Genomic DNA, 16,432 nt, shown 5'->3' with positions numbered 1-16,432 from the left:
TCATTGTGGTTTTGATTTGCATTTGATGGCTAATGATGTTGGGCACCTTTTCATGTGCTTTTAGGCCATTGTGTGTCTTCTTTGGAGAAATATCTACTCAGATTCTTTGTCCATTTTTTAATTGGATTTGCCATTGAATCTTATGAGATAGGTGATGATATCTATCTTGCAGATGAGAAAAGAGATTCTCAGCGATGTTAATTTGATCAAAGTCATACAGTGAGTTTTGCTTACCAGTCTGACTGGCTCTGACCTTTATGCTCTTCCTAATACACAGTGCTGCCTACTGAGGATTCATGGTAGGATCACCAGGGTCATCTCATGGAGGGGGGGTCTCTCCAGCAGGAAGGGAGGAGTTGGAAGTCTATTTGGAGACATTAGGACCAAGTAGGAGAGCCTCTGAAAGTCAAACAGAGGAATATGGATATATTACAAGTTCCAGGACAGCAGAGGACATGTTAATTTAAAAATCACCATTTCCTAGACGCAGCCATTTCCTGTGCCCTTCACTATATCACATCATTTCAATTTTCACAACAACCCAATTCAAAGATATTAATGCTTCTATTTTACCAGTGAGCAATTTGAAGCTCAGAGGGATGAAATAATTTTCTAGAGTCACCAGGATTAGAATCCAGGTCTTTCCAGCTCAATATTCTGAACTCTTTCCCTTCAGAGATACTTGGTAAAAGATAGATTCTTTTGATGTTATTTGCAGCATTTATAAGATCTTGAGGGCAGAGCCTGTTCATATCGCCATGGCCCAGCCCATGGAAATTACGTAACACTTTGCTGGATAAACAAGGAAAAAGGCTAGAGTATATGCTATAGAAAGACCTAATTCCAGTTGGATTTTGGCAGGGAGAGGAGGTTTGAGTGAGATATTGGATGTCTCCAGTATCCCAAGACTTGGTGTCCTGGGGGCTTTGCTCTAACTTTCTAAACATGGGCCTTGGGAAGAACATTCTGGTGCCTAGACATCCTTGGCTTCCTTAGAGCAGATCAGGCATTTGGAAGTGGGATGGGTTTGGCCAGCCTTGCATCTTTCTTGTGTTCATGACAAGATTAGAATGGGAAGGACCCTCAGAGACCAGACCCTCCGAGAGACTAGTCCAGTGCTGCTCAGAGTTTTCTGTGAGGAGCAACACAAAGGGCTTTTTCAGCTCTGCATTTCCAGGCCCTGCCTATTGAATCTAAATTGCTGAAGCAAGGGCCCAAGAATCAACTGTTTTTTTTTTTTTCTTACAAGTTACCCATGTGATTCTGTTGCCATTAAAGTTTAAGAGCCACTGATGTGAAGAAACTCCTCTACTTTAAAAATAGGGGATCTGAGGGGCTTCCCTGGTGGCGCAGTGGTTGAGAGTCCGCCTGCCGATGCAGAGGACACGTGTTCGTGCCCCGGTCCGGGAAGATCCCACATGCTGCGGAGAGGCTGGGCCCGTGAGCCATGGCCGCTGGGCCTGCGTGTCCAGAGCCTGTGCTCCACAATGGGAGAGCCCACAACAGTGAGAGGCCTATGTACCGCAAAAAAAATAAAAAATAAAAAAATAAGGGATCTGGGACATGGAGGGATTGAGATACATATCAAGTTTAGTGAAAGCCATTTTTGAACCCAGTTCACTTTTCTTCTGGTCTATTGTTTTTGCTGTTCCCCATGCTGCTTAATTCATCAACAAAAACCACTGCCTGCGCATAGCTTTCAGGATACAGTCCAAACCCCTCTCAGGATCAGGCCTCTGCCTGCCTGGGCAACCTCATCTGTGCCCACTGCTCCACCTGCCTTCACTCAGCATTCCAAGTTTGCTGAAGAACTCCCAGTTTCTTGTATGGGCAGGTAATGCAGCCTTCACCCTCTGTCCTTTGCAAGCACCACTTCCTTTCCTGGAACACTCTTCTCTACCTCATCTTCCAGTTAGTTTTTCTGGGAGATTCCTCCCCAAGCCACGTGACATGTGCCCTGTCTTTGCTGCCATCAGACAGTTTGCGCACATGCCTTTCATAGCACTCACTGTGCTGAGGTGCTCAGTAGTGGTGTGCTCCAGGGCAGGGGGTGAATGAAGGCTCCTGTGTGCTCATTGCTAAAGATACGTGAAATACTGAAGTGATGCTGGGTGAGATACATACAGAAAATGTTATGAACTAGTTTCTGTCATCCATGAGGAAATTAGGGAGTCAGAAGGGAAATTTTAACACAAGAAAGTATTACAAAAGCTGTTATAAGACGATCAATAAGTAAGTGGTAAATGGATACACACAATCAACATGATAGGCATCCAGGGCAGAGCAGGGAGGAAAGGACTTCCTAGAAGAGGAGGCCTTGAATTGGGCTTTAAAGAACAGTTAGGATTTGGAGAGGAAGGAGGATCATCCAGGCTGTGGAAGGAAATAAAGAGCCTTGCCCTCCCCAGAGACGGTCTCTTGGTGACCCAGCACAGAGAGTCTCCCTCTTGCCCCATTCCTTGGCTGAAGATAAACACAAGAGGCAGAGCCGACAGTGCCCGCAGAAGTTGAGGCAGCTTGCCGATGCTGGCAGTAGGAGTGAGGATTTAACGAGGTGGTAGATACACAACACCTTGTGGGGAGGGAGCTGTGAGCCCAGAGGCTTCTTCCTGGAGACTCTTGGTAAGAATTTAGCTTAGTCCCTGAGATTCAAGCCAGGTCCGCTGATGCTGGGGTATGTGAGGCTTGAGCCTGTGGGCACTGGCGAAGCTGTGCAATATGGATGATGGAGCCAAATGGGCTCAGGACCTAGTCCTGGTCCACCACCAATTAGCAATCCAAGTTGGGCAGGCCATCCAACCTCTTTACCTCTGTCTCCTCTGTTCAGTGGAATAATATTTGACCTATCTGTCCTAGGTTGACCTGGGGTGAGGAAACAATTGCATTGAAGCGCTCTCTAAACCGTAAAGTGCTGCACAAATGTAAGAGGTTATCCTTGTGTTTGTCAGGTTAGTTCTAAAGGTTCCCTCTCATGGAGACATGCTCATGTTTTTAAAGGCACTGCTACACACTCCATGACATTAGATGGCATAAGTTCCTGGGTGTGGCGGGTAGAGGCTGAGCCTGAAGGAGAGACTTTTAGCTAGGGTTACCTTTCCTCCACACAAGGCAATGATAATAAAGCTTTTGTTATCTGGAGACCACCCATTTTGCCCCACATGCCTTTTTTCAGTCTCCTCCAGTAGTCTTAGCAATATGAGGACAGAAGCCATGTCTGATTCACTTCTGCATCCCCAGTGCCTACCCCAGGGGAGAAAACAGCATTACTAAATGTTTGTGGTAATGTTTTTAAAAATCTGTTATCAGATTTTATTCTCATAATACTTAAATATTTAGTATTCCTTAAATTACTGCTTGTTGTGCCCATTTTACAGATAGAAGAACTTAGTAAGTGGCAGAGCTAAGATTCAGGACTGTGTGACTCCTTTACCTTAAATTACTGTTTCTTATTGTGGGAGGCAGTGGTTTGTTTTGTTTTGTTTAGTTTTGTTCTGCAGTTTCAGAAGTGCTGAGTAGTGGCCTAGCTATAGGAAGGGCTTTGGGGACAACTTTCACCTCTGCTAACTCCTTGGCACTGCTAAGTGCAGGGAATCCTGCAGAGTGTACATCAGGTGCACACCTGCCTCGGCACTCAGACTGACCCTGGCCACGGCACCGTGCCATAGACTTTGCAACATCAAAAGGCAGAGGTGGGAGCAGAAGGATAACAAAGTAATGCTTTGTCATTCTTCCTGTGGCCACAAGGGTGAAGGGACAGGAATGGCTGGCCTGGAGGGGAAGCAGGAGCCTGAGCCCATCTCCCCCTGTGCTGGAGACAGGCTGGTAGATGTCTTTGGGGAGGGGATGGTTCACTGGCTGAGGACCAGCTGTAAACGCCAGGCCTCAAAAGACCACGGTGGTGGCCAGCTGGTGAGCCAGCCTTGGATGAGTCACTTTAGCTTCTGTGGGTTTGCTTCTGCTTTCTCTGTGAGAGCAAGTGAGAACATGAGGGTGCATGCTGCACACACCTCCTTCCCACCTTTAGTCTTTTTTTTTTTTTTTTTTTTTTTTAAAGAGAAGAGTATGAGATCTAATGATCTGGGGGGTTCAGCAAGATATCCTGGGTCAGGGCTTCTAAAACTGGGCGATGAGGGGAAAAGAGCTTACTGTTAAGAGCATGAAATGGGCCTAGCTGACCTGGACTGGGTCCTAGCTCCACCGCTGACTGACTGTGGCACCCTGCTGAACTTCAGCTTCCCCATCTATAAAATGGGGAGAGTGAACTTCCACCTCACAGGGTCGTTCTGAAATAAATAAGTAAATGAAGTGCTTTACAGATTGTTATGCACAACCCAGTTCCAAAGAGTGTTCCATGGAACACCAGTACTGCAGGATTTTAACAAGGGTTGGGTGGAAAGAGGCTGTCAGACATAAAACTGCTGAGTAATGCCAAATTAAACAGATGGTTCTTACTCACAACTGTGCCTTTTGGAGGGGAAAAGTGCATGCAGGGTTCCCCAAACCTCTTTTCACAGAGAGAATACACTTTTGGAAGCACAAGACTAGACAGTAAGGATAATAGCCGACATTGACTAAGAGGTACTGTTAGGCCCTGTTCCAAGCCCCTTTACTCACAGTGTCTCATTCAATCCTTACAATATCCCATGAGAGGGCACTGTTACCATCTCTGCATACAGGTAAAGAAACTTGGCATGGAGAGGTTAGGTGAGTTACCCAAGATTACACAGTCAGTAAATTCAGAACTGGGACCCAAACACAAGTGGTCTGGCTCCAGAGCTCACTTTTTTAACAGCTGCACTCTACTTCCTCTACTAAATACTGCTGGCTGGCACTATTATTATTATTCCCAACACAAGGTAATATTAGGGCCTTATTTATGTATTAGGTATGCATTTGCTGATTCAACAAGTATTTGTTAAGCACATATTTATGGTCAGACACTGTACTGGGCACTGGGATACAACTGTGGGGAAGACAGTCACACTTCCTGTCCTTATTGTGCTTTTGGTCTAGTGGGGAATGTAGTCAAGTAAACAGATGATTGCAATGGAGTGGGTAATAAATACCATAATTGGGAAATGCCTAAAGTGCTAGGGAAGCTCTTGGGAGGAGTAACTACCTCAAACTCAGCAAGAATCACTAGAGGAAATGACTTTTAATCAGAGGCCTAAAAGTGAATTGGAGTTAGTCAGTTGAAGGCATGGGAGAGGGGGAAATGTTCCAGGCTGTGGAATAGTATTTGCAAAATCCAAGAGGCAAGAAAGAGCATTAGGAAGGGGATGGTAAGTGATGAGACCTCAGAGGGGAGCAGGGGCCCTCTTCATGGACATTCCTTATTAGCTGGGCTGTGACACTGCCACTCTGCTGATGTTTGTCCCTGAACCAAATAGACCAGCTGTGTCCCTTGAGTTCATCTACTTTTTTATGGTAGGCACCCTGTGTATAGCTCTGTCTTGCACTCGTGAAACAGTGTTATAATTTGTCCATTCAGTGGTCTGATTCTTGGATTAGACTGTTAACTTCTTAGAGTCAAGAAGTGTGTCTTATTAGTATATCTCCAGAAGCTACCATGCATTGGTGTTCATTAATGATATATTTTGAATGAATGATATATTTTCTTTGTAAAATGGATTATACCCTTTCTGCTTTCTTGAACCAGCTATCACTTTTCGTCAGGTTCATCATTATATCTAGCAGTTAATGATGTCCTACGTGGCAATTCAGTGGTGCCCTAGGGGCTCTTGAGGCACTGTATTCTGTGGCTTCCTCTTTCAGCTTTATATTGTGCTGTTCTTTTCCCTCCCTGCCCGGTCAGCACTTGATTGTAATCAGCGTACTTGATTCTGAAGACTTCTCCCTAACCTTCTAGTTTGCTTCTTCTAATCTGCAGTGGGCTGGAAACAAGATCCCTTACCATGATTTGATGAGACTGTTCGTGACCAAGAGTTAATCTGTGAGTTAGATCCTAAAGGGCTCTTATGAGAAAAATGCAGATGCCATTGCACAACGGACTTACACGTTAGCTAATCAGAGGCCTTCTTCCTGTTTTCCCTGCTCCAGGAAAGGTCAGATAACTCCAGGGGTGGGGGTCATCAGTCAGGAGAGCCTCTGACTGCTACAGAAGAGCTGATGGACCATTGATTCACCATACCACAAGAAAGTGTGGTCTGTTCCCCAGTTACACACTCCAACAACTTCATTTTGACCAAACATTTGAAATGCTTCCACCTAAGTAAGCTTATCCGGTATTAGCTACAAACCTCAGGCTGATCTTTGTTAGGGCAAGTTCCACAGAGAGTGTGCTGGCACCTTCACTTGAGCAGGGAAAGAAGAGGGAGTAGGAGCCAAGGCTGGGACCAGAACATCTGGGATCTGGGCTCTGATTCCCTCATTTGCAAAATGAGAGTGACAGCATGCTGTGATGGGGAAAAAGGGTGAGGACTCAGATTAGACCTGGGTTCTAATCCTCACTTAACCACTTATTAGCTCTATGATCTCTGTGCTTTAGCTTTCATCTATAAAATGGGAATTATAATGCCTACTATATAAGGTAGTTAGGAGAATTAAATAGATTGTGTGAAATGACCATGTCAGCCAGAGTAGAGGAAGGTCAGTAAGTGAAATCTATTAGGATTAGGAAAAGGCATGACAGTCTTCTTGCTTTTGGGACTTTAAATAGCAAGTTCAGTTTTGTAGGAGGGGAAAATGCATAGATTCCATTCCAAGACAGCTTGGAAAAGAATGGTTTCAGAATTGTCTGGTGCTTTTGACTACATAGGCAAGGTTATGAATTACACGCCTTTATCCAGTGGGAGGTAGGAGGAGCCTGCCCTCTGCAGGCCCTATGCCCTGGACTCGGGGAGGAGTGGGTACAGGTAGGTAGGAACCAAATTCCTCCTCCAATGAACTAAGCTCAGGAGGGAACATAAGGCAAGAACTCCAATAATTTCTGCATGAGGCAGAAAGAAACCCCATCACCTAAGCAGCATAGGTATCGTTCCACGGGGGCTCAGTTCCCAAGGGAGGGCCCAGAGGTTGGGTAGCCTTCCAAATATTGTCCAGAGTGGGACCATTCAGGACAAAAAGCAAAAGTCATGACTGTCCCAGGTGAACAAGGACATGTTTGGTCACCTAACCTAGAGTGATGCAACTGGTTTTAGGTTCTTTTGTATCAATTTGGAGAGAGAGACTCACTAATATTAGCACTAGAGTGAGCCTGGGGGTTTTTGGTTCTTTGACACATGAAATGCTTATTCTTCCTACCTTCAAAAACAATGTTCACAGTACATTTATTAAGGGAAAAAAAGCAGATTACAAAATTGCAATGTAGTAAATTCCAGTTTTGTAGGATATATATGCAGGTATAGCTATACCTATAGATATAGATGTAGATATAGATATCAGAGGACATGTAACAAAATACTAAATGCAGTTTCTCAAGTTGCAGAGATAATGATGCTTTTTCTTCTTTGTACTTTCAAATTTTTAATGGCTTTTATAAATTTTAAAAGTTCTTTACGAAATATTAAATACTCACTAGATTGTAGACGTCTTCAGAGCACAGAGGAGGTATGTTACTGTTCTGCTAAGAACAGCCTCTGTCTCTTTCCTGACTTGTCCCATGTCTTTTTTCTTTTTTTTTTTTTAATTTATTTTTGGCTGCATTTGGTCTTTGCTGCTGTGCATGAGCTTTCTCTAGTTGCAGCGAGTGGGGGCTGCTCTTCGTTGTGGTGCACGGGCTTCTCATTGCAGTGGCTTCTCCCGTTGCAGAGCATGGGCTCTAGGCGCGCAGGCTTCAGTAGTTGCAGCACGCGGGCTCAGTACTTGTGGCTCGCGGGCTCCAGAGCCATGGGCTCAGTAGTTGCGGTGCACGGGCCCAGCTGCTCTGCGGCATGTGTGATCTTCCCGGACCAGGGCTCGAACCCGTGTCCCCTGCATTGGTAGGCGGATTCTTAACCACTGTGCCACCAGGGAAGTCCCTTGTCCCGAGTCTTACCCTAGCCTTCTTTTCTTCACCTGGATAACTTCTCTTCACCCTTCAAGACTGTCCTCTTTTGAGATCCTCTCCATGCCCAAATTGAGCTAAGCTCCCTTCTGGCTTTCTATATCATCCCGTTATACCTATAATGGCATTTATCTCAATACTGTAAACATCTGTCTACTGTCTGCCTCCTTTGTCAGATTAGGTCAGGGACCATGTCTGATTCATTTCCGTGTCCCCAAGTGAATCCTATCAACATAATGGATGTCAGTAAACATTTGTGGATGGGCTCTGTTTTACCTCCTCTTTCCCAGCACAGATGGCCAGGCACATAGTAGGTGCCATTATATGTTTAGTAAGTAGGTAGATGAGTGAATGAGGGAATTAAAACGCCAAGAGAAAGAAGACGAGGTTGGCAGCTCATGGCATTTGTTGCTAATGGATTTGTGTTGCTGTCCCTCTAGTCCTGGTCACCCGAGAGGATGACTTCAGCAACCGGCTGAACAACCGTGCCAGCTTCAAGGGCTGCACAGCCCTGCACTATGCTGTCCTTGCCGACGACTACCGCACCGTCAGGGAGCTGCTTGGTGGAGGTGAGGTCATGGGTGAATGGGGCGGGGCGGGGGGGCAGGGAAAGAGGGTAAGGACTTAGCAACCTTTCTACCCTGGAAATACCATGCTTCCCCAGAGCCTTGTTACCCTCTTAGAGCTGGAAATGCCTCGAGGGTGCCTGCACTTCATGAGAGTGGCCGTGTGCATGTGTGATATGCCCTCATGTGGCTGGAGTGCATTCTTTGCCTGTGATTGTGTGAGGTACCATGCCATCCTGCCTGTCTGCACATGCTCTGAGAGTTTTCTTGATTGTTGCTCTCCTCCAAAGTGTCCTGTCTTCTTCCCTGTGACCTCCAGAGCAGGGCTGGTGGACCAAGGGGGAGACCCTTCAAATCTCTACTAACCCCAGTCTCAAAGACATCTTCCTTGATCCCACCTCCACCCCAGTCTAAATTAGGCTCCTTCCGTTACTCTGGGTCATGGTACCCTACTCTTTTCTGTCATCGCACTTGCTGCAATCTGGAATTGTTTTTGTGTGTTCAGTAGCCTTTTCTCTAACCTGACTCTGAGCTCCCTGAAAGCAAAGGCAAGAACCATGGCTGATTCATTCCCAGCACCTGGTAAAGTACCTGGCACACAGTAAGCACTCAGTAACTCTTTGTTGAATGATTGAATACCCTTCCTTTAGAGAGCATTGATTTAATTGGAGGGTTAATACATACCATCCCCAGACTCAGGCTAGTCTGGTCCTGTCCAGGCCCGCTACAGAGTTACCTGCCACCCTGTCAGATGCCTCCCCCGCAGTCACTTTCCCTCATCCCACTCCAGCCTCTCCTTGGAATAGGGAGGGAAGCATCTTGCCAGGATGTGTGGTGCCCAGGCCCCAGAGTGAGTAAGGCATTGACTGCCTTTTTATGCCCTCACTTACACTTCTTAAAGGTTTAGGGACCCTCTCTTGGGCCTGGACGCCAGGGTATTCCTTGTCAGTGGTCATTCTTCATAGAACCTGGGAGCTAGAAGGATCCTCAGAAGTCCTCTGGGTTACCCTGATTGCCTGACTTCTCTTCTCCTGGCAGAAACCTCTCCAACAGCTGGCTGACTGGCATTTCCTTGGATTCTCTCAGGGACTCAGGGAATCCTACTTCTTCCCTAGGAGTCCATTCCATTTTAGTTCTTCTCTGACTGGTTGAAATAGATTCTTTTAAATGAGGTGTGATTTTCTTCTCTGTATCTTCTGCCACCTGTCCTTTGCAGCCAATCACTTTTTCAAAACCCAGTCTTCAACGAAAGTTCTTTAAGTCCCAGAGCCTTTGCCTCCCTGGCCCAACCTCCCCAGATCATTTTCTAGTCCTTGTCATGTGATTGGACTGGAAGGATTTCTCAGTAACCCTCAAATCCTGCCACCTTCCATCAGCCCCAGCCGTACTCACTTAAGACTCAGGCCTGGCCCATATCCCCAGCCTACAAGGGACCTACCTGCCCCAGAGCAGCCAGAGTGTGCCTTGATCTGGGGCATGTACATTGTGAGGCGCAGGACTGCTCACAGATGTGGTGACGGCGCCTGGGATGACTGATGCTTTTGGAGCAAGAACTCATTGCTCTCAGAAGCAGAGACTTAGAAAATGTCCCCAAGCAAGATGCTACTCACTTTGTACTTTGGAAAGCTCTCCAACGAGACATCTGTAGCTAGGAGTTGCAGTGTTCACCATGGAGCTTCTCTCTGCCATGCCTTAAAATCAATCAATACCCCCAGCTATTGTCCAGTGGTTTACATTCCCTGCTTCCCCTCAGCCCCTAAGCAGACAGGGAATTCACGCTAAAAAGAGTCCTTCTCCCCAGCCTTCCAGATCGAACACCTTTGAAATGAAGAAACACAGGCCTTTTATGAAGCACCCCTCCACACTCACCCCCCAGGCCAAGGCTGGCCCTTTGAGCAATTCCAGGGGCATGGTTCTTGCTTGTTGACTTGGAACAGATGCCCTTAGCCCCCACCTTTACAGTTCACCCACCTGCCTTTTTACCCAGAATCCATTTACACCCCCTGCCCTAGCCTCCCAGCCTCAAGGGCCAAAACCATTAACCCACTTATTTCTCCCTTCCTGACCTGAACAAGTGGCCATCACTCAGGGCCTGCAGGCTTGCCAACTTCTGACCTCCCTCCCCCCTTGACCTCTCTTGGTCTGCTTGTGTGTGTGACCAGCCAACCGAGAGGCAGGATCCTGCTCCGTTGTCCTAGAGGCTCTTGTCAGTGACATTTCCGAAGTTTTCTGACCTCAGCTGACCTCCTCCAGAAGGTTTCAGGGAATACAGGCCCTGCCTTCCTGACCATCCAGCTTTTTTAGCCTATATTTGCCACCGGCTTTGCTACAGCACCTTAGAGGCTTTCTCTGTGAGATCCAAGGCAGGTTTAGACACAGGGCCAGCCTGTGCTCACGAGGTCAACACCGAACCCTTGTCCTTGAAATTGCTTAGTCCACAGGGATTTAGGGCCCCCAGATCTTAGAGGGTTAGAGCTAGAGGGGGCAACCACGCTTGCCCTCTGATCAGCAGTCCCCACGTGAGAGCTGGGGGTGGGGGGTGGTCCAGGCAGCAGCATCAGTCTGGTAATGTGGGAAGTTCTCTGACCTCTTAAGAGGCAGCATGGAGTAATAAAAAGGACTTTAGGCTTCAGAGTCAGACCAACCTGGGTTTGAATCCCAGCTTCCCCAGCTACTAGCTCTGTTGGCTTGGACATGTTACTTTAACTCTCTAAGCCTCAGTTTTCTTGTCTGTAAAGTAACACCTGGGAAATATCACAGTGATTAGTGGGCATAAGGATTAGTGATGACATCTATAAAAGCTCCTAGTACAGGTAGGTGCTCCACGATTGTATAAAGAAATCAAACTCTCACCTGGCAGCTGTAATCCCATTCCTCCCCCATGAAACCTGTACTCCTACCTAATGGCTTCTTAATTCTGTTTCTGCCCCTCAGCTTCCCCACCTTGCCTAAAACACCATCGTGTTCCCTCTCTTCTCAGCTAGATCCTCAGACTCTTCAAGGATCTACCTCTAAGGAAGCCTCTCCAGGTGGTCTGGTCTACTCTGATAGCACCGCCTCTGAACTCTTCAGTGTTGGGCTGGGTGCTTAGCACAGAAAGGCCCTTCTTCATCTTTGGGAGACCCTGAAACATAGTGAAAAGAACGCAGTCTTGGGGATCAGACAGACCTGTAGTGTGTCTGATCTCAGCTCTGTAGTGTGACTCTGGGTAAGCCAGTTGCCATCTTTGAGATGGACCTCAGGGCATCCTAAGATGGATCTGGCAAACTGTCCCTGACCCTGAGAGAGGCTCAGACTGGTAGAGGAGACAGACATGGAAACAGGCAGTGACAGCAGGCAGATGCTCGAGCAGGGTCCTGGACAAGGGGCTGTGGGGATACCGAGGAGGAAATACCTGCTTCTGCCTGGTGAGCAGGGAGGTGGAATCAGTTACAGAAAGCTTCCCAGAGGATGGTGTGCTTCAGCCTTATCAGGGAGAGTAATAGGAGTTTGCCAGATGGATTTCTGTGGAAGAGTTCTGAGTTCAGTAGTGCCAGTTTTCTACCCCCAGCCTCCACAGAAAAGTGGGTGCACTGGCTTCTGTGGTTTTCACCTCTGAAGATGCTGCTTCTGCCTGGGTTGCTGGCTTATGAGCAGGAAGGCTCTGCTTCAGTACTTGACTGCCAAGTACAAGAAAAGGTTGGAGGAATGAAGGAAGGGCAGGACAACTGAGAAGACAAGTAATTAGAGAAGATGGGGGCCTCCTTCCTCAAGCCCCCGGAGCTGACTCATCCCAGTAGTTCCGAGGCTGTTTAGGTGCTTTTGCAGCTTTTTCCTCCCAGGGATGTGATCCCACTGCCAGATTGATTTTCCTAAAACATATCTCTTGTCACGCAGCCTTTCTCAACCAGGGTTCCTTGGAAAATTAAGCTCTAATGTTTTAAGGCGTCTGTTGCACACAAGGAATTAATTTCTCTCCCAGGCATCTAAAGTGGTACGAGTTATGTACCATTCTTGAGAGAATTGAGAAAATCATTACTCAAATAATTTCCCAGTTGTGGTTCAAAGGAGAAACCCCAGGTGAGAAAGACCACAAAGAGGGAGCATAAACTGTGGAGTTAGGATCTGAATCCAGCCCTGCCCTTAATAGCTGTGTGTCCTGGCTAAGCTGTGACCGCTCTGCAGTTCTCTTTCCTCGTATGGAAATAGGAGCATGCCACCTACCATCTAAGGTTTTGTAGGATTGGGCGTGGGTAGGTTCTACAGAGTAAGCACTCTACATATAATATCTGTTATTAACTTGAAAAGCACCCAGTGCTCATGTATTTTTTTAAAAAAAAAGGAATCCTACTCATCCTAATTTGTTAACCTGGTTTTAGAGTTGTTCTAGTCTGACCCTCACTTAGCTTTTTTTCCCACTGCTGCCCTAATACTCCAGCTACAGCGTAACGTCGCTTCTGTGTTCCTACCTCAGTGCCTTTACTCATGCAGGTCTTTCTGCCTCTCATTTCCCTTCAAGACTTTGTTTCTCAGCCTAGTGGAATGCTTTCTACCAGCCAGTCTGCAGCTCTCATGCCACCTCCCTTCTAAAGTCTTCCCTGTTCCCTGTGATTTGGGTCCAGTCCCCGCTGCTAGACTGAGGTCATTTGAGGGCCTTACTTTCCCTGCCTCCTTTGCCACAATGCCCTGCACATAGTTTAGTACATATTTGGATGTGCCGGAATCTCCAGAGCCACTGTAAATTTGGATGCCACTGGAGATGTGGTGTCTTTGCTTCCTGGCCCACTTGCTCTGAGTGTCATAATATATCTGGCTTTTTAGAGCTTCATGTATGAAGCTATCTTCCTTCTTTTAGTCACAGTGCCCCTGCCTTTTCAGCCACTAGTGCTCATCACCTCAGAAACACTGGGCTTTATGAAACCTAATAGCATCTTCCCCAGGGCTTCCCTTAGCCTCTTTCCTACCTACTTTCTTGCCCTTCCATGTCCCTCTGCCCAAGTACAGGGCTCAGTTGTCAGTGTTAACCAGCTGTCCTTAAATTCCCAACCATTGCCGCCTGAGGCAAGGAAGCTTTCCAGTGCTGATATCTTCCCTTTAACAGCCTGTTATTTTGTTGTCGGGGCTAGAAACTTAGAGCTCCATTCCTTGTTCCACTTCACTGTCTGCCCATCTGGCTGCAGTGCCAGATGTTAAGGGGATTGGTTTTGCCCCAGGCTGTCCTCTATGGAAATGTCACCCTCTGATTCTTGCCAGCAGTGCAGGGAAGGGGGATGAGCCCTGGGCTGAAGATCAGACCTTCTGGCTCTGCCACCAGCAAACCCTATCTGCTTTAGGCAAAACCTTTCTCCTCCATAGTAAAATGGAGAAATTAGTGTGGCTGATTCCAAGGACCCCTTACAGCTCCCGCATACGGTACTATGTAACCCTGGGCGAGTCTTCTTACTTATTTTTCAAGCACTTATTGAGCATCTCTCCTGTCATAGGCACCCATGTGCCTAGGCACCTGGGTAATAAAAGATGATCCAGACATGGTCTTTACCCTTAAGGAACTCATAGGTCAGTGAGGAAATCAGACATTTTAGCAAAAAATTGCTATCTGATGTATTAATGGAGATGTATAGAAGGTGCTGATGGATCACAAAGAAAAGACCTTTTAAATCTCTGGGGAGAGCAGGGAAAGCATGGTATAGGAGATGGTGTTTACACTAAGTCTTAAAGGATGCATGTGAGTTTACTGGGTGGATGAGGAAGAAAGGCAGAGGAAACAGCATGTTCAGAGGTATGGAGTAGAAAGCAGCATACTTTATTCAGTACACGGCAGGTAGTTCAGAAGAGCTGAATTTATGGGGTATGAATTGAAGGATGGAAAGCAGGAACCAATAATGAAGGCCTGTAACATAAGATCTGCTAAGGACATAAAACTTTATCCTCCAGTGAGAAACCATTAAGATTAAGGGTTGGGAAGGATCAGATTTATGTTTAATGTGAAAGATGGTTTAGAAGTTTCAAAAATGTGTATCAGTAGTTGAATGGATAAATAAATTATGGACACGCAATGGAATAATAGAATGAACAAACGAACGAATGAACTCTTGCTATATACAAGACTTGGATGAATCTCAACAACCTAGCATTTCTGGACACAAGCCAGACATGGAAGAGTACTAACTATATGACTGGACTGTAATATATAAAGTTCAAAATAGACAAATCACCCAATGTGTAAGAAGTCAGGATGGTGGTTACCCTCAAGAGGGTAGGTAGTGACTGGGGAAGGGCACATGAGGGCTTCAGAGGTGCATAATGTTCTGCTTCTTTATCTAGGTGCTAGTTATGCATCCACCTTGTGAAAATTCTTTGAGCTGTATCCTTATGCCTTCTTTGTACTTTTCTGTATATATGTTATACTTGAAAGAAACATTAGAGAAAATAGGGGAAAAATATATTAGGAGGGGCATGATTGGAGAAAGGGAAAATATTTCATTTGAAAGCTATTTTAATTGTCTAGGTGAGACCTACAGCAAGGCAGTTGCAGTGAGAAAGGAGAGAAAGATTGATCCCAGAAAGATTTAGGAGTAGAATCATTAGGATCAGATGGTGAGAGAGAAGGAGTAGTCAAGATCAGGTCCAGATCCTGGACTGGATGGCCGAGTAGATGGTATGTGCTTGTACTGAGGTAAGGAATACTGGAAGGAGGTATGGGTGGATTGGATGTGCAGAGGAATGACCAGTTCGGTTTTGAACATTTTCTTCCTCCCTCCTTCCCACTTTTAGATTCCATGGTCCAGTGTTCTAACTATTCCCTTGCTTCTCTCTCCCTTCTTTGTAACCACCTGATGAAACACTAGCCCTAGTTAAACCCAATTTCTTTTTACTTCATGTCTGTATCTGAAGAGCTGAGTATTGCTGGAGGAAAAAATACCACACAACCATGCTAACTTGACTCACTTTACATTTATGTCCGTGAATTTCAGACACTCAATACTGCCAGCCACCCCACTACACTTCTTGAGTAAAATCACAGTCTTGTTCTGGATCACGAACACTTTTATATACCTTCTTTCTCCTCAAACCTCCAGCACTCGCCTTCCCCAACTCCCAAACTAATGATCTCACTTCACACTTCATAGAGAAAATAAATTGCAGTCATAAGGAAACTACCTTATCTTCCCACCACCACTTCCACCAGCCTACCTGCATCTATACTCCTGTATGCTGCCTTCCTTCTCTGCAATGGAAGAAGTTCCTAAGATCACCTCTGCTTTTGGTCTCAGACTCCTATTTCCTCTCTCTTTCTCAATTACTTTGCTCCTCCGGTGATCCCCTGTCTTTCCTACATTATCCTTTTTCTCCTTTCTGCTGGCTCATTCCCATCGGCATAAAAATATGCCTTAATATCACCCATCTTAAACAACAAAGCAAACTAAAAACTTCCCTTGACCCCCATATCTACCTCCAGCTGCCACCTCATTTCTCTGCATCCCTTCATGGTTAAAAGTCCTCAAAAAGAAATGATAGCTAGCCACTTAATTCACTTCTCCGACTCCAGTTGTTTCCTCAGTCTCAGTGCCATCATGGCCAAAATACACTTCTATTTTTCTCCCAAAATTGGTATCCCCCAAGTCTTCTCCATCTCAATAAATGATAACTGTCATTTACCTAGTTTTCGGGCCACAAATCTTAGAGTTATCCTTGAATTCTCTTTCTCCCTTACACTGCCTATCAAGTCCTTCAGTAAGTCCTGTCAGCTGTACCTCTAAAGTACATCTTGAACCATCCCTTTTTTGCCTCTAGTCAAACTCTAGTCCCAGTTCAGGACCACGATGCAGTTCTCCTGGATGATCACCACAGCTTCCTGGCTAGTCTCACCATTTCCACTTGT

General features: G+C 46.1%; 1 protein-coding gene across 1 annotated transcript in view; it reads left to right on the top strand.

Moving 5' to 3' along the window:
- The window catches only part of CLPB (ClpB family mitochondrial disaggregase), a 154,194-nt gene that overhangs the window by 67,744 nt on the left and 70,018 nt on the right, over window positions 1-16,432 (top strand). The window contains exon 5 of the mRNA XM_079929985.1: window positions 8,446-8,574. Within this exon, the coding sequence (XP_079786111.1) occupies window positions 8,446-8,574 (129 nt within the window). The remainder of the gene's footprint in view (window positions 1-8,445; window positions 8,575-16,432) is intronic.

Source organism: Stenella coeruleoalba (assembly GCF_951394435.1).
Source record: "Stenella coeruleoalba genome assembly, chromosome: 8".
In the NCBI taxonomy this organism is placed as follows: domain Eukaryota; kingdom Metazoa; phylum Chordata; class Mammalia; order Artiodactyla; family Delphinidae; genus Stenella; species Stenella coeruleoalba.
Note: the sequence above shows the minus strand (reverse complement) of the source record. Positions and strands in the feature narration are given on the sequence as shown.